The sequence below is a fragment of the Sminthopsis crassicaudata genome, chromosome 2 (genome assembly GCF_048593235.1).
Source record: "Sminthopsis crassicaudata isolate SCR6 chromosome 2, ASM4859323v1, whole genome shotgun sequence".
NCBI lineage: Eukaryota > Metazoa > Chordata > Mammalia > Dasyuromorphia > Dasyuridae > Sminthopsis > Sminthopsis crassicaudata.
Window position 1 is genome coordinate 196,607,974 of NC_133618.1, and position 21,780 is coordinate 196,629,753.

Here is a 21,780-nt window from a genome sequence, read left to right on the forward strand (position 1 = left end):
CATATGCAATTCTTCTATACATATTGCCACAATTATCATGCTGGAAGCTGTCAGATTATAAAAAGCTTTAAATGGCAAACAGAATATTTATATTTTGATACTAGATAGAGGGTCATCCTTGACTTCTCTCTTTTATCCCTGCCCCCTCATATTTAATCAGTTTTTACTGTTGTCACATCTCTCCTATGCTCCCCCCTTCTCTTCTCTGACACTGTTTGAATACTAGTGCAGCCCCTCATTTCCTCACACCTAGATTATTAGAATAATTGGAAAATATTGGAATTGCTGCAAATTGATTTTCCTTCTTTAAATTTCCCCTATTTTAATCTACTTGTCAATGAACTAGTTAAGTGGTTTTCTTCAAAAACAAGCCTATGCCACCCCTCACAACCCCAATTGACTCCTTATTCAACAGACTCCAATGGATCTTTATTACCATCAAGATCAGGACCAAAACCCTTGGTTTGATTTTTGAAACCCTTTACAACTTGACCTTCCTACCATTCCAAGTTTTTTTTTTACACCTTATTCCCCTAAAATATTCTCTGGGAATCTGGTGACATTGGCCTTTTTTGTTTTTCCTGGTACAGGAAACTCTGTCACCTGAATCCAAATGTTTTTATGGTTTCCCTCATGCTTTGAATTCTTTCTTTTCTATCATTGTCTTTTGGATTTCTGGCTCTTTCAAATTCCAGTTAATATTCTACTTTTTATAAGAACCTCTTCCCATCCTTCCTTATTCTTGGTGCCTTCTTTTAAAGCTATCTTCAATTTATATTTTATTGTGTTTGTACCTAATTCTTTCCTTATTGTCTCACTCATTAAACTCAACTACTTGAGAGTTGGGACTGTTTTCACCTTTCTTAGAATCTTCATCAGAGTGCCTGACACAGGCTTAATGCTACTTGACTCACTGATCTTAGAAATCATATTGTTGAATAGAATTGGTTGCAGAATAGCTTCATACTTGAATTATAATCTCCAATAGAGGTTCCCTACTCTTAGTCTTGTAACTTTTAGTAAAGTCTTATGCTGAAAATCAGTTTTGTCATGTGTAACATGAAAGGAGTACTTTATATGCTAGATTACCTTTGAGATCCTTTCATGAAATAAAATTCTGTGATTTTAGTCATACCCCATCTCTTGAGATTTCCAATTCAGAGGAAAGAACACTGGATTTTTGGACTATAAAGGTCTGTTTACTGCACTACTGTTGATCAGTGGGAAGTCTTAGGTGGCAAAAGATTTACAATATGGCACCAGATTTAGGACTTGAGAGATCTCAAAGACAAAATTCACATATCCTAGGACTCTTCCCCTTACTATGTTTAATGCAGGGTTTTTTTGTGTCATGGACTGATTTGAAACCATTAAAATTAAATTTTCAGTTTCAAAGCCTGGCAAATGCTACAAAGCAGCTTTGGAATTGATTTATTTTGTTTATTATCTAAACTACTGAATCATGGATACTTTTCTCCAGTATGTCTTATTTGGGGCCAAGATTGTTCTCTCTCATTTTGCAACATTTATTTTCCCTTGTTTTGTGATTGTTCTTTCCATTGACATAGTATATTGATGTAGACATTGTACATGTTTTCTTGGTTCTGCTTACTTTGCTTTGCATGAGTTTGCATCTGTACTTAGTTGCATGTTCTCTCCCCTATTAGACTGTAAACTAGAGAATTGGGCCTGTCTTTTGCCTTTGTATCCACCCATACTTAATATGGTGCCCCTTCTTATAGGAGACACTAATGCTTATTGACTTACTGAGAACACTTTCTCTGGTCCTCTGCATTTATTATTTTAGTTGCTTCTTATACCAAAATAATAATCCATTACATTGATGTACCATAATTTGTTTAGTCATCTCCTAGTTGATGAGCATCTTTGTTTCCAATTCTCTGCTATCACAAAAATGTTACTATAAATATGTTGTACCTTTTTTTTTTCTTTCTTATTTTTTTTAAATTAATAACCTCCTTGGGGTATAACCCTATTAGTAGAATCTGAGTTTAAATAACTTACTACTTACTCTCAATTTACTACTTATCTGATCTTAACAGTCACTTAACTGAGGAGTTTGGTCCTCACATTCCATTAATTCTTGATCTATGGTCTTCTGAAATAGTGAAAGTTTTTTATGATCACCCTTCCTGCTAAAGGGTTAAAAAAGGGATTCTCCAGCAGGGCCATCTATCTACATGGCTGTAATGAGAACCCTGACATCATGTTTTCAACTTTCCCACACTTTTTCCTCCTAATTATTATCCGGGCTGGACAGCTGATCTATTTCAAACAGGAAGCTGTTTACAGATAACACTTGCAACTGATCTGCCTGGTTTGCTGAACTGTCTGAAAGCAGAAGGCACCAGTGCTCCCAATTTAAGACCGCCAGGCTTCTGTAAACAGCAGCGATGAGGTTCCCTGGTGCAGTGTCCCTGCAGGCAGGCGATGGTCAGGAGGCCCCCTTCTTCACCCAGCGAGCCTAAGGTAGGAAAGACTGAAACTTTATACTTTTTAAACCAAAAAGGAGCAAACCACCCAGCTAACATTTCAAACATCAATGAGGCACTGAGAATGGTAGTCCAAATCCAAATAATGGCAAGTAGGGGAGAAGTTATGGCTGGACATGGGGCAGAACCAATGAAAACAGAAGACAGAAATATTTTTCCATTATAGCATAAGAACTAAATATCTCAAAAAATTAAGGGATTTTTTTTCCCTGGAACTTTTAGTGAACTTGGGATAGGCAACCTGGTGAGTGAAACCTTCAGAGCAGCCTTTGGGAAAAGAACAATAGCAATGGCAACTCATATTTTAAGGTTTTTTTTTTTAATTGCTTAGAAGGAGTGACTAATTCATTTTAAAATATTCCTAGCAAAGTTAAAAAAGTATTGTTCAAAGAACAGAACTTTGTGTCTAAGATATTAGAGTAGAAAGGGGTCTTAGAAATCATTTAATAATAATTTACATTTGTATATTCCTCCAAGGTATGCAAGGCACTTGATATGAAATATCTCATTTAAGCCTCAATCTTTATTCAGCTTTTGTGGACAAATAATATCATGAAGGTTCAGAGATTAAGTTATTTGCCTTCATTTTACAGATTAGGAAACTGAGATTCAGAGAAGGAAAGTGATCTGCCTAAGGTCATGGAAAGTAACAGAATTATATCAAGTGGTTTTAGAACCTGATTGAAAATTTCTATATGTGTGAAACGTATGTGTGTACATACATACATGTATATGTGTATATGTCCTAATATATGTATACACACCCGTATAATATCCCAATGTAAATATATGTTCTAATTTGATTTGTTCATTGAGTGAAAGTCAAGTGAGACTGACAAAATAATCCCTAGTAAATAAAATAGTTGAGAGAGAGGTGGCTAAATGACACGGTGGATAGAGCATGGGCTTAAAGTCAGGAGGACCTGAATTAAAATCTTCCCTCAAATACTTAATACTTAATAGCTGTGTTACCCTGGGCAAGTTACTTAACCCCAATTGCCTCACCAAAAAAAAAAAAAATTTATATATATATATTAGAGAGGTCTGTATAATGTAATGAAGAGAACTTTGGATCAAGAGTCAAAAGACATTTAGGTTGTTTATAGTCTTGACTTTACTAAGGATTATTTGTATGTCACTGGGTGTATTGTTTGACTACTCTGGGTTTAGTAATCCTCAATTGTGAAATGAAAGTTTGGATTAGAATGATCACCAAGAACCTTTCTAGCACTAAATCTCTTCTAGGACTAATATCTTTGACTCAACTATAGAAATGCAAATTATGGTGGAAGGTTGGGATGCAGGGTACCAAGGAGGGGACTTTATTCTTCCCTGTGGAATTATTTTATATAATCTCTAAAACTGGAATGAGGGGAGGAAAAATCATCCTGTTTTAATTTCATGCTGAAGTTGAGCTATGCTCAGATAAAATACAATCAGGGAAGGACTATGTCATTGAAACTGAAATGAAGTATGATTCATAGAGGGGCTCCCGATTTGTAGGGCAAAAGCATAAACAAGACCATTGATATGTAATGATGAATTATGGGTTGGTCCGGCAACCTGGGGAAGCAAAGTAGTTTTCTAGAATTAAATTGAGATTAAGGGAATAAAACTTCTGAAAGAGAGCACACCATAGACTTAAAATGAAAACTGAGAGGATAAATTGATAGTTGTTTAAAGCTTGGGAAAAGCAATTGATAAAGCATGGCTACTCCTTTTATCTCGGCCGATGTTTTCAGGGCTTTAAGATTAGGAAAAGGTACTTGCCCCAGAATTGGTTCTGAGATCTGTGATGCTTTGGCTTCTGGACAAAGCCATACAAATGCCACAGGAAGGAAAATTATGAGGTGAGAATTCACCATCTGAGTTCCCAAACCCACCTTCTGAAATGACCACTGACAAAATATTTATGGCACATATAAAAATGCTGAGTCCTGTGGTAGAAATTCAATAATAATATAGTGCCTCTTTTCTGGGAGTAAAGGAGATCTTTTATTCAAGGTCTCATTCATTCTTACAACATCTCCTGGCCAACTGTTCAGAAATTAGAATTTCTTTCTCTCAAAATTCCCTCAAAAAGTTTTTTATGTTGTTGTTGTTCTTTTTTTTTTTTTCTTAAGACCTCCCCCAGTTGAAATGTAGGGATTAAACTTTGTTAACCCCTACTGAGAGAGATAAATTTTTGGGTGTTAGAAGTGTTGGAGTGTGTATGTGTGTGTGTGTGTGTGTGTGTGTGTGTGTGTGTGTGTGTGTGTGTATGTGACAGAACTGATTTAGATTCTCTATAACACCAAATTCTTTTGTCTTGGCGAGTTAGGAGTAAAAACTGAGGTAATGAGTTTAATTAGCTCTCTCCCTTTCTCTACCTGGCTTTCCTGAGGCCATAGCTGTCCTTTCCTAGGTAAAGCTTCTTAAACGCTGGGCTGAGACCACATATGGAGTCACAGAACTGAATGAGAAGGATTTGATAAATTTGGCATCTATAAAAACTACCAAATACTCCAACAAGATTTAACTCTTTATGTAAAAATGAACATCCATCTCATTAGTATGCAAACTTGCTTTCATCTTTAATAAATGGTAAAATATGTATACCAAAAATTTTTTTTTAATTTATTATCAACAAATGTTTCATCTGTTTACCTGTTTTATGTACCTATCTACATATCTGGGTCCAGTAAAAATTTCTCAGCAAAAAAGAGTTATGAGTGAAAAAAGCTTAAAAAGTTTTTCCACTACCCCAAATATATAGGTATACAAATCAAACATTTACTGTAATAAATCACAATTTTGCTATCTTCACATTCAATTATGAGATTGAAATTTCAAACCACATTTTAAGAAGTTGGACTCTAAGGGACCCCTTTCTTTTCAGCAAAAGTGACAGTTTTCTCTAAGCTTCTGCTTCTGCTTATGAACAGGGAGAGAGTTTGGAAATCTAGCTGCCTTACCATCTATGGTTACTTCATCTGCTAGAATTTTTAGTCCTAGAAAGAAGGGAATTTTCAAGTAAGATTTGGGAATGCCATAAAAAATTATGCTTAATTGCAGTCTGTGGTGAATAAATGAATGAAAAAAACATTTATTAGATACTTACTAGTTGGCTAAGCATTATACTAAGCTTTAGGAATACAAATTCAAAAGCAAAAATAGTCCCTGCCCTTAAGGAAATGACATTCTAATGATCAATAATACTGAGTGATTACTTGGAATAAAGGTCTTTGAACATATATGGAAAAGGGATCTGCCTACAGTTGTGACTTGGGGCTCATCAGGACTAAAAATACTAAAAAATAATATTGTAACTCATTTCTGTAGCACTTCATGGTTTAGGAAGCACTTTCTTCATACCAACTTTGTGAGGTAAGTGGTACATGTATTATTCTAGTCTTGAAACTTAACTGTAATTTTGGGCAAATTACTTTTTTTAAGTCTCAGTTTGCTCTTTTGTAGAACAAGGGACATTATATTTGCATTACCTTTTTCACTGGGTTGATCTGAAGGATGTGCTTTGGAAATCTTAGATTACTATGTAAATGATGCTATAAATATAAGCAATTATCTCCATTTCACTGTTGAGGAAAGTAAAGTTCAGAGAAATTAAATGATTTGATCATTGTGGTATGACTAGAAACTCAAACCCAGAGTTCCTAACTCTAAGTCTAGTACTTTTTGTAATATATCATGTTCTAGTCCTTGTCTTTAGTGCCCCTCTTCTACCTCTACCTATTCTCTAAAAAAAATTCCTAGTCATCTCTGACCTGAAGCTCTGTCCTTAGACTTAATTATTACCTAGAGTCTCTTTTGCTATTTAAAGTTCCTTTATTAAAATGCAATTCCATGGGGTATCTAAATGGTGCAATGGTTAAAGCACTAATCCTGAGTTCAAATGTGGTCTTAGACACTTAATACTTACTAGCCATGTGACTCTAGGCAAGTCATTCAACCCTTAAAATAAATAAATAAAAGACAAATCCATGTGTCAGGGGTATTATTTTATTTTATCTTTGGTTTTGATGCAATTGGGGGTTAAGTGACTTGCTCAGGGTCATACAACTAAAAGATTTAAGTGTTTGAGGCTGGCTTTGAACGCAGATCCTCCTAAATTTAGAGTCAGCCTCTATTCACTGTGTCACCTAGCTGCTGCCAGAGGGATATTATTTTAAACCAGAATATATTTAAAACTAAGGAACCACAAAAGTCATTAAATTCAAACTCCTATTTTTACAGATGAGGAAATTGAGGTGCAGATTAGTAATTTGCCCAAGGTTATACAAATAGTAAAAATAAACAAAATATGCAAAAATTGGAGAGGTGGGATTCAAATTCAGGTCCTCTGACCCAGAATCAAGAACTCTTTCCACTGTGCTACACTGGCTCCAAATATTTTATTGAAGGCTATCTACTTAAAAGCAAGGAAAAACCCTAGATAAAGGAGAACAGAGTACATAGATTATTGGGCATCATGGAGGAGGAAGGTCTCAGACTACCAAAATGAAGATTTCAGTCTTTACAGTTTCCCTAAGGCCTTGTGGGACAGTGAATAAGTCATGTAAGTTTTCTGCTCTTTTCTTCCTCCTTTTCTTCTTCCTCCTCTTCCTCTTCCTCCTGTTCTTCTCTCTCCTCTAAAGGTGTATTCTGTGTGATACTCTGGTGTGTTTTCTATTGCTAAAATGTGTATAAAATAAATTTCCCTCCTCTCCTAGTTCTTTGGGAGAAAAACGGAATTACTTGAAAATTATCATGAAAACCAAAATAATTGATATCAATTACTAGTTTCTAGGATGGTTAGTTTCAAAGATTTTAATTCCTGCCCATCCTGTTCATAAGTCATAAACTGTTTCTTTAAAAAAAATTACACTTTTACTGATGCCTTTTTTCCCTTGAAATACAATCTCTTTTTTTGGGAAATTACCTACTACCCAGTATCTACCTTCCTCGAGACTTTAACTTGAATCAAAGAAAAAGAATTAAACAAAGTCAGCTGACCAAGTTACTTTCTGGCAGTCATAGGCAGCTGTAAGACAGGGACTTTACAGACCATCTTGATATAAAATTGAAGAGCTTAAAAGGAACCTTAGAGATCATCTAGTTCCATCTTATTTTAATTTACCTTCCCTTCAATAATGAGAACTTATTTTCTCACCCTCCTCCCCTCTACTGAACAAAACAAAACCTTATTTGACAAATATACATAATAAGCCAAATCAATTCCCACATTGGCCATATCCAAAAATGTCTGTCTCATTTTATATCTTGAGTTTATTTGTTCTTTTTCATGGGCTGGATGGCATGTTTCTGGAATCATCAGCCCATTTTATAGATGGAAAAGATGAGTTCCAGAGAGAACAACTTAACTGTGTAGAGTCTCACTGAGACCATGACAGAGCCAGTACAGGCTTCCCAATTTGTAGGTTGGCCAGGGTGTCTTCTACCATAACATGCTGTTTTTTTGAAGTTTCTGCCAGAAAAAGAATTCTATGTTCTTTCACTGTTTATATATGTAAAGAAAAAACACATGAATGTGTAGTTCTGTAAGTAATCTTCAGTTGTTTCTTCCTGTGTTTACCATACAGCTTAAAGGGAGTAAGTAATTTGAAGGGACATGTCACCTTTACTCCAGTACTGATTTCCCTACTTTTGGAGAACACCATCATCTTCCCAGGCAGATGAGCTTGAATAAAATAATTTTTTGCTCTTTTTCAATTGTTTTTCTTTATCAATCTTCAAGTCCTGTTGATACGATTTCCTGATATTTCTTGCATTCTTTATCTCCTTTACATTCCCACTGCAATGACCCTACTTCAGGTAAGAAGACCTAACTATTAGGATAGCCTCCTGAGTGTACTCTCAGCCTTCTGTCTCTTCTCCCTCTTCAATCTGTTCTTCTTACTCTCAAGGTAATCTTCATAATTCACAGCTCTGATCATGTCATTCTTCATTTCAAAACGTATCATTAGCTCTCCAATGCCTATTGAATGAAATTCATGTTGTATAGCTTGCCATGCAAAACCTGCAACAATCTGATCCCAACTCACCTCTCCAGCCTTCTCTCACACTCTCTTCATCCCACATTTTATGTGAAGCCAATGGTGCCTTCCTCTCTTATACTTCCACCTCTTTTATATTTATTATACATGTATTAATTTGTGTATATATTGTCTTCCTTATTTGAATGTAAGTTCCTTGAGACCTGGACTTGTTTTATTTTTTTTTTTCCATTCCTAGCACTTAGCACAATGCTTGGCACATACTAAAAGCTTAATAAGCATTTGTTGGTTAGTTATGCTTCAAACAAAGAAGTCTGATTCCAGTGTCTTTGATTCATCCCTTGTGTCCTTGTCTTAGAATATTTGCCCACAAATGGGAGGGCCATTTTGCCCAGCTCTACCTATTGAAATTTCACCCAACCTTCAAGGTCAAATACTACCTAGTTTTTCAGTGTGCTTAATAAATATTTATTGGTGTTTAAAATTTTATATGTTACTTATTTTTGTTAATTAAAATTTTTTTGAAAGCACCTCTTCCCTTTTCTGGGACACAAATTCCTCCTCTGATAATTTCAAGAGTTGGACTCGATGGCTTCTGATTTAGCCTCTGGCTCTAGAGCTATGAGTCTGTGATCTTATGAGTTTTCTCAGACTATCAGAGTGCTAGGCACATAATAGACTGTTGAAAAACTTGTGAGTTGATCTTCTGGTGCAGGATTGAGAAAATCACCATGAAATGTTCTGCATTTTTCATCAGCAGAATAGAGTTGGCCTTGTTGAGCCATAATATGAGAATTACACCTTCATCCATCTGGTTTTATTTCCTGAGGTTTTTTTCATACTGACACTTGAGATTGCTTTGGCTAAATTTTGTCTTATTAAACAAATCTAAATCTACTCTTTGACCTTACTCTAACAAAATGCTTTTAACCCCATTTTTTTTTTCAGGCTTGTATCCACTTTTAAAATGACTGCTGTTTCTGATTTTTCAAAGCTTTTGATGTTGGAATAATTTGACTAAGCTTCTGATCATATCCATTTAGACATCTTGTTTATTCATCTGCAGTTCATGGATTTGTGCTTCTATCTACTGCTGCTAATCTTCCCACTTTCATCAGGCATGTTCCCTTGTATGTGAGAGGGAAGGACATCTGCATACCCCAAAGGCACCCCCTCCTTCTTAGCCCAAGCATTCTCTGCCAGGAGAAGAAATCTGGGCTTTGTGAACAGAGTGTACAAGCTCTTAGCAAAGAAAATCCTGGGTACATCTGCTTGTTATTCAAATATGGAGGCTCCAAAATCTTCATTTAACTTTAGCTTACCCCCAGCTTCCTTATTCTAGGTTCCGAATATGTTTTAAGAGGTTCACAACACCAGTGGTGAAAAGTAGCTTTATTTTTCTTTGAGCATCCTTTTTTACTTTTCTTCGTTTTTGCAAAGTTAAATTAAAAATCACTTCAAATTTAGATTCCTCTCTAAACTAAGCAAAATCCTTTTTAACACCATGGTTTTCACTTTTTCTTTGCTTTACCTTCTGAAGCACCGATTCATAGGGGCTCATTCAATATCTTTGTTTCTCTCATCCTCTCTTTCCTTCTCAGTCATCATTTCTTTAACCTTTGTCAACAATTAATATTTAACTTTCAAGGTTGACAATATTAAGAGAGTAATCTCTACTTGGTCCCTTAGGTATTTTTTCATTAGTAGGTAAATCTCTTTTTCACACTCTGAGAAATGATGTGAAATTACCACACACTTTGAAAAACAGGACCTGCTTCATGGACAGAAGATACTCCTGATTAAATATTTATTTTCTGAGGCAGTGTGGTATAGTGGACCTGGAATCTGGAGACAAGGGTTCAAGTTGACTCTACTCTTTAGTAGGCCTGCAATCATGGACTAGATCTTATTAGACCTCATTAAGCCTTAGTTTTCCTAAATTTAAAATGGAAACAATAATCCTTGCAATATCTAACTTGAAAGTTGTGAGCAAAGTGCATTATTGACGATAGGCAAATTGCTCAACTTTTTAAAAGCCTCTGTTTCTTCATCTGTAAATGGGGGCAAATAATACTAGCATATCACCGGGTTGTGAGGATAAAGTATTTTGTACATCTTAAAGATATGTACATCATTGTTATGAATAAATAACAAAATGTTACATTAAAAACAAATTATATATTATTACTGATTCCAAGGCCACAAGATCTTTGGTTAGATACATGTATTGAGGCATCTTTTCAGTCACAAGAGAATCTGAGTGGTATTGTTGGCAAGAGATTGAGTGGTGAGTGATTAAAACATATTTGGGAATCAGAAATTACATATTTTCCCAGTGACTGGAATCCTTTGAGTTAGACAGAAGGTCCCAAGACAGGAGGCCTGGGGACTCTGTCAAAACCCTATGACCTTGTTTAGCAGAGAATAAAAGAGGGAGGGAGAAAGGAAAAGAATGAAAGGGAGAGGAGAGGGAGAGGAAAGAGATACAGATAAAAACAGAGAGAGGCAGAGATTGAGAAACAGAGAGAGAGAACAATAATAATTCCACTTAGCCATTGTCTCTGCTGAAAGTCCCACACATCAGCCTGTGACTCTACAGATTGGGTCTGAGAGGGCCATTGCCTGCCAGGAGGTTGGTGAAGAAAAGGGTAAGCAAAACTACAACATTTTAACCCAGGTTTTAAGGGACTGAAGCTATTGGGAACTTTGGTTAAGAGTTAGCTTCATGAACAATATAATAAGCCTAGCAAAGTATTTCAATGCATATTCTTAGGGTTATTTGCTAGAAAAATTACATTGATAACATAGGGGTATTTGCAGCAGAGAGTGTTTGGGAGTTTGCAGTTGTCAAGTTTATATTATGAGGGCAGTGTATTTTCTGTCACTTGAAGATTTCTTTGAGTGCTTGATTCACCTTGGAGAGATTTAGACACTATCCTTTCGTGGGGTAGGAGGTTGATAGGTTGACCTGGGCCTTACTACAGTTCCTTTCCACTCTAAGATTCTGTGATAAGTTGAGTCTCCAGTTTTTCTTCATACAGAAACATTAAAGTGACTTGGATAACATATAGTGGATACTTGCTGCATTTTTTGATGTTATTTTATTTTTTTGAGTCCCTGAGTATTAGGAAGAGAGGGATAACAAAGAAAGAAAAGTGAGACACTATCCTTTTTCTTTAGGAGCTTATTGTTTAAGAGACAAGAACATCAATAAATAACTTGTTAAGAAAAACAGTACCATTTCTAGACCTTTAAGGTTTACAAAACACTTTCCTCACAGTTACCTTATAACATAGGTAGTACAAGTATCATTATTCCCTTTTTACAGATGGGAAAACTGATGGTTTGGAGAGGTAAAGCGAATTGTCCAAGATTACAGAACTAACAAATGTTAGAAATGGAATTTAAATCCCTTTTTCCTGCAAACTGTACCATCCCTCCCCTTCCTTATCCTCCTTTCACTCCCAAGTATAGTGGACTGATAATACATCTGAACCACCCAGAACTAAATTAAGTGATAAGGGCAATAAGAACCATAATAGATAGTAACAGACATCCACTACCAATTATAATGACTTTCATCTGAAGAACTTCTGGCCAAAATTATAAACAGGGTAAAGAGTTGTTTAGTTTTTCCTTTTTCTTTTCTTTCTTTCTTTTTTTTTTTTAAAGACTTCCCATAACTGTTTATCCATTCTTTTATTTAGGAGTCAATGACCTGCAAATACTCATTATGAAGAGAGATCTGGTTTTCCTGGGTACTCTAATTAGCCTGGTCTTCCTGTCTTTGCTAAGATCTGGATCGCCTCAACATCTTGCAGAAGAGGCCTGCTCTGTCCAGATTCTTGTCCCAGGCCTTAAAGGTAACATAGCAGTCTCTCCTTTCTATTTGATTCATCCTTTGTTGGGGCACTTGTCTTGGAGATTTCTTTTCAAGGGAGCCTCAAGCAATCACCAATCTCTGAGGCCAGACACCTGGTATTTGCAGGGCTCTGGGAACTGGGCAGATAAGGTGAGCACACCCAGGCTCTGGGTTGGTCTCTGTGAGGAGGGCAATCGCTGAATGAATTGGCGGGAGAGGTCATCCCTGGCAAGGCTACAAGACTAGAATAAATCATACCTATTCATCCCTTTCTCCCTCAACAGTTTTATTCAAATGAAAACAGATTCTTTCATTTGATGCTTCCTCAGGGAATAGAAGTGACTCTGCATGCCAGAAAAAGCATAAGCACTCTAACAGATTCTACTCAGACAGAAATGTTCCAAGTATGAACCCTAATTTCGGAGTCGCTCATCCAAGAACAGGTCCAGCTAACCAAGGACAAACGTACCTCCTCTTGAGCAACTTCTCTTCCTTTTGTATTTGCATTCCTAATACCTGGCACATAGTAAACATTTAATAAATGATTTCTTTTCATTCATTTAACTAAATTTGAAGAGAGTCATTACAAGACAGTGGCTAGAAAATAAATGAATTTTTATCTGTAACAATTCTTGGAGAACATCTACTAACCAACATTTATGAAATGTCCATCTTAGGGAGATTCAGTAGGTTGTGGTATAAATAACCCAAGATTTGGGATTTGAATCCTGACTGTTCCTAACTAGCTCTGCAGCCTTTAGAAAAATCATTTTATCAGTTTTTCATTTATAAAATGAAGGCATTAGACTAAAATTCCGGAGTTTTTAACTTGATGTCTGTGAACTTGTTTTTTTAAAATGCTTTGAAAATTATTTCAATATAATTAACTTTTTAACTCTCTGTGTGTGTGTGTGTGTGTGTGTGTGTGTATATACATATATATATATATATATATATATGTATATATATATATATTTTTTTTTTTTTGCTGAGGCAATTGGGGTTAAGTGACTTGCCCAGGGCCACATAGCTAGGAAGTGTTAAGTGTCTGAGGCTAGATTTGAACTCAGGTTCTCTTGACTTCAGGGCTAGTGTGCTATCTACCACACCAATTAGCTACCCTAAATTAGGTAATCTTTAAATCTGTGAATACTACTAGTACTGTAGAGTTACATTTTCAATGGAGATCTGCTTGTAAAGTCTTTTGTTTTAGGTGTTATGCCATTTCTTTTTGATGTTGGACTTGTGGATCAGTGCTAATCTTTAATTTTAAGTTACTAATGGAATCCATGGCATGTCACCGTAGTGTATAAATAGCATGTGCTCCTTTGGCTTTCCAGATTTTCCATTGCCCTCTCAACATAACCTCAGAGATTAAGAGGGGGGCTTTCATTTTCTGTCATTCATGGTTTCTTTAGGGAGACTAATATATAATGGAAATCATGAAATGACTTTCTGCAGGGTCGTGTGAACAAATTTCAAACTCTTAGCTCATCTTTTCCATTACTTTTCTTGTTCCTCATCCTCCTTGACCTCTCTATAGCATTCAATGCTATTAACTTCTATGCTTGAAACTGTCTCCCTTCTTGGAATTTTTGACATTACACAATCAAGGATGGGAGAAGAGAACCAGAACACTTTGGTTCCTTTCCTTACTTACTTTCCACTTTCATCTAGGAAACTAGAATGTTTCCTAGTGCCCTTGGTGTTCTGGTTGCCTATTTCTTCCCCCTCATTTTCTCTGTCTCTTGATATCCTATTCTAGGTCCTGTACAAATGCTTTTCACCCTCCCTCTTCCACATAGCCTTCCATGGCGGACCTCACAGCACTTATTTTTACTGCCTACATAGTACACAGAATCAGAGATTCATAGTTTTGGAACTGGAAGGAATCTTTAGAGGTAGTTAGCCCAGGCCACTTTGCTTTTTAAAAAAACTAAATAGCTTTTTATTTTATTTTTTACTTTTTAATTAAATTAAATTATTATATATTTAATATAACAATTGATTAAATTTAAAACTATTTTAATATTTTTATTTACATGCAAAGATAGTTTTCAGCATTCACCTTTGTAAAACTTTTGTGTTCCAAATTTTTTTCCCTCCCTTCCCACCTCCCCCCATCTCCTAGACAGCAAGCAATCCAATATAGATTAAGCATGTGCAATTCTTCTAAATATATTTCCATATTTATCATGGTGTGCAAGAAAAATCAGATCAGAAGGGAAAAAAAACATGCAAACAAACAACAACAAAAGGTGAAAATACTATGCTTTGATCCACATTCTGTCTCCACAGTTTTGTCTCCAGATGTGGATAGTTCTCTCCACCACAAGTCTACTAGAATTGCCAGTCTACTTTCCTAAAATGACACAGGTAGTAACTGGCAAGTCAGCATATGAATTCAGGTCCTTTAACTTCATATTCAAGGCTTTTTTCTCTTAGCCATTCTGCTTTCCACATGTCACCTTCTGTTAGGGACAAAGCCCCTAACAACATTCTAAATATTTTGTATACCTATCCAGTCTCTTAATACTAGATTAGAATTACTACTGGATTAGAATTCTCTGAAGAATTCTCAAGAATTATGGCTTTTTTTACATCTATACCAGTATTTTAGGCATAGCAGGGCCTTAAATGTTTGAGTAAATTACATGAGGTAAGGATTCATTCATAATTTAGACTATTTCACATTGGCTCTATAATTCAATTTTTTCATGTTCAGTAGTCCTATGAAACCACAGAGACTTTGCCCTCATTTATTGCAATTTATTCTACACCAGATTTTTGATTCTGGCAGTTCAGCAGTTCACCAACATTTGAAGAGTTGAGATTATTAACTTTTGGTGTTGGTTTTTCACTTAAGAAAAACAGTGCCATTGTTTCTACTAACCCAGAAATGAAAGAGAAAGAGACTATCAATCTTTGTGATTTTCAGGTGAAAGGAAAAAAAAACAACAGAGACCTTTGGCAAAACTGGGATGTGGAATTTTGGGTTCTTACTTAGAGAGTAAAAATTGATGGTTTAGGATTGTGCCCTAAGATAAACTCAGGTTACCAAACATAAAGTAGCAAGCAGCCCATCATTAACTTACTGGATTAAGAATGGCCTTTAAAAGAGAACATCCCAGAGTCTTATCCTCATGTCCTCCCTCCTCCTGCTACCCCAGGGATTTGTTGGGCAGTCATTCTTCTGAAGCTCAGGGTTTTGCTTCAGTACTTATATGGGGTTATCAGAAACGTTTTATCCTTGCCAGTGAGAAGTTCTCAGTATTTGAGAATGAGCTGGAAAACAAACAAACTCCAAATCTGGGATCAGTTGCAGAAAAATAATAGAGATTAGGCCTCTGTAAGTGAATACCATAAATGATTGCTTTCTGGGAGCAAAGGATGGAAAAGTTTAATACTCAGCTTCTTTCAGACCTCTAACGAGTAGAATATACACTACAGTGTTGTCTACTCAAGCATTTTGCCAGTCAAAAATGACTTCATATGATTAGGGTAGATAGCATTTGGGGGATTTGGGAAAATGAATAATATGGCAAGGGAAGAAAATGCTTCCAGGATGTAAGCATCTGCAAGTGGACAATTTCATTGCTAGTTATGTCAGTCTGATGTGTCTTATAGAAGATGTATAGAAGGGTCCCATAGCTTTTCTTTCTTACATGGCACAGGCACATATAAAATAATTGGGAAACCTTTAATGGGTGTCATGTCAAGAGCTTGTTTCTGACTTTATGACATTGAACATTCTTTACCAAGCCATTTGGTATATTCTGTGGCTGAAATTTCTGATAGTTTGAAGTACAGCCCAAAACATGAGACCCATCACAAAAAGAAATAAATTTCTGATATTTTTATAACACATAAGGTGTGTGAAAGTTCTTTCTATACATTACTTCTTTCAATTATTACAACAAATATTGAAGATATTTCATTTTACTGATAAAGAAACTGAGACTCAGAGTTAAATGACTGGTTCAGGTTCACATGAGTAGTAAGAGTTAGAGGCAAGACTTAAACTCAGGAACTAGTTTGTTTTTATCTTTGTCTACCTATTGTGTAGAACAATGCCTACCACATAGTAGATACTTAACAAATTAATTATTGAATTGGCCAATAAAAAGCATTTTGGAATGATTCAACTTTTCAGGTAGACTATGTACCTCTTTAGACCTGTATAAATATTCAGAGGTCCTAAAATACATACCTACCTGTAATGTTCCTAATTTGGTTTTCTGGTGATCTCTGGAGCAGCCTTCTTTTCAGTTCAGTAAATCATCTCAAGAGTAGCCGGGGGTTAAAGTTTAAATGCTTTATTATCTCTTTCAAAGTCTTGTCTCCTTTCCTGGGGCCTGGTTAGCTTTCTTATATTCCAGATTCTTTATTATCTCTTTCCTGGGGCTGGGCAGCTTTCTGGAGAGCCTTTCAGACCTGCCTTGCAGGAGGAGAGGTGCACCAGTGGCCTGACTGAAGATCGAATAAATGTGTCTCCTTGGTTCTGAGAGCTTGAGCTCCCGCCTGTCTTCTCTGCCCTCTGAAAGTTTCTCCTCTGTGGCTCTCAATCCCTGCTTATATGCTCTACGTTGAATATAAACCAATCATTATATCACTAGGAAAGCATTATTTGTTGTAAGATTAAATCAGTCATACTGAACCATGCTGACCTAGATAACCATTGTCTTTATCAATTCCACTGATTTAATATCTTGGTTCAAGTTCAGAGTTCTGGCCCATAACACCTATCCTTCATCCAAATTACTTTCTGCATTGAGTTGGCTCTATCTGCATCTAATTCTTATTCCTCACATATACAGAATGACTTAACAGTATTGTTTCTCCAGGTAAACCTAATTGTCACAACCAATAGGGAAAAATCTCAGAGTTAAATTCATTAATATATTTATAGGAACTTTTAAAATTTTGATGTCTTAGGTTTCTAGGAGGAATAGTTAGAGCCCAGGTGGAGCCAATATTAGTTCATTTCCCTGATAATAATTACCTTGATTATAAACCTGATACTGTTCTTATTTCAACTCAGCGGCATGTACTAGTGAATGTAAAGGGGCCTACTGGGAAGTCAGTGGCAGATAATGGCACTACACTGGGAACATGAAATATCTTGATATTAAAATTGGGTCAAGGGAAAGAAAACATGCTAAATGGTGTAAAATTGTAAATTATGGTATTCCTAACTCCTCCCACATGAGCAAAGGATCAATGTGATCTTCTGTAGCCCTTTCCCAACTCTTGACACAGAATAGCAGGGTTACCTTTGTGCAATAGTTATAATTAAGCTGCAGAGTAGAGAGGAATAAACTAATGTACAGTCTCAAATTCCTTCATCTGCAGGATGAATCGTATAGCTTTCCATTACATTGCCTTCTTTGGCTCACAAATAGTCAATGTGTTATTCTATATTTCATATGGGATTTTTTTTTATTTCATCAGAGTGGGTACTGCCTTCATTTGATGTAACTGAAAAACCTTTCACTCTTGGGTTAATAATCTTCATGCATTATGATGGCTGATGAGATTCATCTCCCTGTGTACAACCTGGCCATGAGCTTCTCCAAACTTAATAAAGTTGGTCTTTAAATAGCAGGTAATCAGTTGCCAGGCCTGTTCCTAAAGCCTGTCTAACTTGAAAGGTTCCCAAAGTCAGAGCTTATCCGCTTAGCTCTTAAGAGCCCATGGTTAACTTTGTGCCTCATTGAGTCACTGGAGTAGTGTTTTAATGCTGCCATAAAAGCAATTTACATTTTTTGACATTCAAGGCTCTTTTCAGTCTGGCTCCAATTTACTTTTTTTCCAGGTGGTTTTCACTATCATGTATCTGATGTTAAATTCAGATATTCACTTGACCTCAAATGTATTTTGTGATTTGTGCTTCCATGTTTTTCTTCAAGCCAAGATAATGACCACCTTGTGCCCCAAATTTTTATTTCATAAAGTTCTACTTATCCTTATTATAAACCGTATTACAAATGCTTCCTCCTCCTGGGAAGCTTCCCTGATCTTGTCCTTTCCCTTTTCTGAGCGCATAGAATTGTTTTTCTCTTTTCTTTTTTGTGTAGTTATATTCTAATTTGCATTATATGCTTTTATGTGACTCTGGGCAAATAAGTAAATTCTCTCAGTGTTCTAGTGATTTTCTAAGACTACAAATTGTAGAGAACATACTGATCTAAATTGGTAGGACTTTCATCATCTGGGAGTTTTCCTATACTAAAGATATCACAGGAACAATTCCTATCCCCTATTTAATTGTAGCAGTGATGGTGGTAGTGATTAAGTTCCACTATTTCTATTTGTCTTTTACCCGATAGTTTATTTCCAGCTCATATGGGCTTTCTTGTTAGTCAAGTAGATTATCCCTTCCTTTTCGCCCTTTCAACTAGTTTCATTCATTAGTTCTTTAAATTTCCTTTTTACACATCTTTCCAGAGAAGATTTCTTTCATTTTCTTCATTATTCATTCTCTCTGTCCAGTCTAGACCTTCATTCTTTGGTTCTTGACATTACAATTATGTAATCTTTATTCACTATATATCTCACAGAATCAAAACTTCTGAGATATTTATTTTGGGCTTTCCTCTTAGGAATTTTCTGCTGTTGTTTGAAAGAGCTCTCATGGAGGATTCTCTTTTTCCATTGTGCCCTACTCCCAGAACAAAGTTATTTATTGGGCATGTTAGAGAAAACTGCTTCATTTCCCTGATTATGTAGCCCACCCTTGATCTGCACTTCTGGGTTACCTTCTTTTCCCCATTTATCTAAAAGTCTTCTAAGTCCAAGCCCTCCTCTAAATTCTAAATTCCAGTCGTCTCTAGCAGTTTCAATTCTCTCTTCCCCAGGTAGATAGTATGAGTATATTTTTTAAGCATCAAATCCTGTATACCCATCACAAAGTCCCTTTCTCAATTCACAAAAAATCTTTTGTATACATAGTAGCATTTATCAATGAATCCCTTTCCAGTACCAAAAACAGTAGACAAGGTGTTGCTTGGTTCTGTCCATAATGCCTCAGGCCCTCTCCATTCCTGTTACCCTATAGGATTTCTAATCTTCACCTCTGTCTCCTTGTGTATGTTTAGAAAGAAGTCTTTTACTAGTCTCTCTGCTATCACTCTTGTTTTTTCTGTCTTTGACTGATGCATCTGTTTACTTCTCCTTCATTCTGACATACTAGTGTTCAAAAAGCAAACAGTCTCTTTAGATCTGGTTTTCTTTATAAAACATTTCCAATATATTTTTAGTATTGAAGGTCTATCTTTTTTATTTTTTATTTTTTTTTCATTTTGGATTAAGCTAAATTTTGCAAGGTAGGTCACCTGGGCTACATTTCTGAGCTCCATTGATCTTTCAAACACATTATTTCATTATCTCCTCCATTTTCTTGTGGGTACAAAATAGTCTTGTATTATTCACATTTCCTTTCCTTTTTATTTGAAGGTGTTTCTTCTGATAGCTAACAGAACTTGTTTTTGAGTTGAACTGAATGATTAAATTGAACTCTCTTGAAATTTGCAATCTTGGTTTTATTTTTTTTCTGGAGGAAATGTTTGAATTCTTCCAATTATATTTCATTTTCAGTGTTCAGAAGTTCTGTCTAGTTATATTTTATTGTTTCTTGCATTGTGAGATTTGGATTTTGTCAATTTTTGGGGAGCCCTATTATCCTTAGGATGTTTCTATTCATCTTGTCTTTGAGATAACTAAATTTTTCTTGGGTAGTGAACATATTTTCTTTTAATGTTATTATTTTTTGCTTTTTTATCTAGATTGTCTTTCACTTTTGTATATCTGCATTCCCAAACTATTGTTCTGTCTTTTGTTTCTTCGTGAGGGTGGCTATCATAGATTCAAGTTTTTCTATTCGGCCCATTATTTTTGCTGTGTGAAACATATATTCTTCTCTTTTAATTCTCATTTTTTAAAAAATTACTTAGGAATAGTATATTATGGTTCCACATTTTCTTCAGATTCCAAAGGATCTTCTGTGTCATCAAGTCTTGTTTTCCTTTTTTTTTTTTTTTGCAGTATTTATTAGATGCCTGAACTTTATAAGATTTACTAGATCTGGAAAACAGATTTGCTTCTGTCATTAATATTTTCTCCGCTCATTTATCTATTTCTGTTTAAGATTTTTGGGTTTTCTTCTTCCTGAGATTTTTTTTTATAATTTCAGTCTCCCCTCTTTCCCTGTTATTTTCTCTTATTACTCTTTTTTGACTCCCTGCCCTCTAATGGTGGTTTCCCTTAGAGGCTGACTCTCAAAGCATCTCAGTCTCCTCTCAAGCTGTATATTTAGAACTTCATTTGCTTTGTATAAAACATTTCTGATAACTCCATATAAGAGATATTTCTGATACCTCAATCCAACCCTTGATACAAAGACCTGAACTTAAGAACAAAGATCACCCAAGTAGACAAAGATCACCCAAGCATTCTCTTAGTGGGAAGCATTGGGAGAGTACATGAAGATATGATTCTGGGCTATTCCCTTTTAAAGGCCATTTCTCAATGCAATAGCTGATGATGGGATGCTTGGCACATTTTATTTAATAATGTAAGTTTATTTAAGGTTACAGTCCTAAGCCATCAATTTTTATTCTAAGTGGAAGACTCAAGTATTCCATTTTTCAGTTTTGTCAAAGGTCTCTGTCAGTTTTTTCCTTTCACCTGGGGATCACAAATATTGATAGTCTCTCATTCATTGGTGGATTGCTAGAAACCAAAGTACAACCAGTCTATCCACTGTTCTCCTTGGGTCTGATCTTTCATGTGCCAAGTTTTAATCTTCATTACTTCCAACCTCAAGCTGAGCAAAGTGCTCCTTTGCTCTTTTATCTGGGGTACTATTGTATTCTTTAAGAAAGATCAGGGAGCCTTAGCCTGGGTTTGGCAAGAAACTCTACAATTCTCTTTCAGAACCTTGGCACTGAGGCTTTGACCTGCCTGGCAGGAAGTAAAAAAGATATAGTATCACCTTTTCAAAAGCTCTTTCTAGTTCAGGGCTAAATTCCCTTGGTGAGGGATCTCACCTTAATTTTTGGTGATCATTCAATAAATTTCCCAAATCTTTTCTATGGCTGAAACTAGAAAGGGAGCATCTATTAAATAATCACCAAACAATTCTGGGTTTCCTAGTCAAAACAATAACAAAAAGCATGCTTTAGACTTTCCTTTAGGTTTATGCAAATGAATATCTGAAGTAAAGAATGTGCTGAGGCAGTCTTTGCTTTGTGAACAGATTCATGGCCTTTTCATACACAACTGAGCTTCTGAACAGCTCCTATTTCCTACAAGCTGTGAAATGCTTTATATACCTGAAAAAGTCTCATCATATATCCCATATTTTCTAGATTTTCCCTTTATGACATTCAGGTTTTGATGAAATGTAGGGCAG

At 35.7% G+C, this 21,780-nt stretch overlaps 1 protein-coding gene across 3 annotated transcripts in view; it reads left to right on the forward strand.

The window, feature by feature from the left end:
• The first annotated feature begins 2,293 nt into the window (after window positions 1–2,293).
• Window positions 2,294–21,780, forward strand: part of COLEC11 (collectin subfamily member 11) — a 65,990-nt gene continuing 46,503 nt past the window's right edge. For 2 of the 3 annotated variants that reach the window (XM_074288056.1, XM_074288058.1), the window contains exons 1-2: window positions 2,294–2,490; window positions 12,214–12,369. In XM_074288056.1, coding sequence (XP_074144157.1) covers window positions 12,240–12,369 — 130 coding nt within the window. In that variant the 5' untranslated portion in view covers window positions 2,294–2,490; window positions 12,214–12,239. Of the gene's footprint in view, window positions 2,491–10,960; window positions 11,155–12,213; window positions 12,370–21,780 lie in introns of those variants that run through there. The other variant, XM_074288057.1, reaches the window with a different exon arrangement.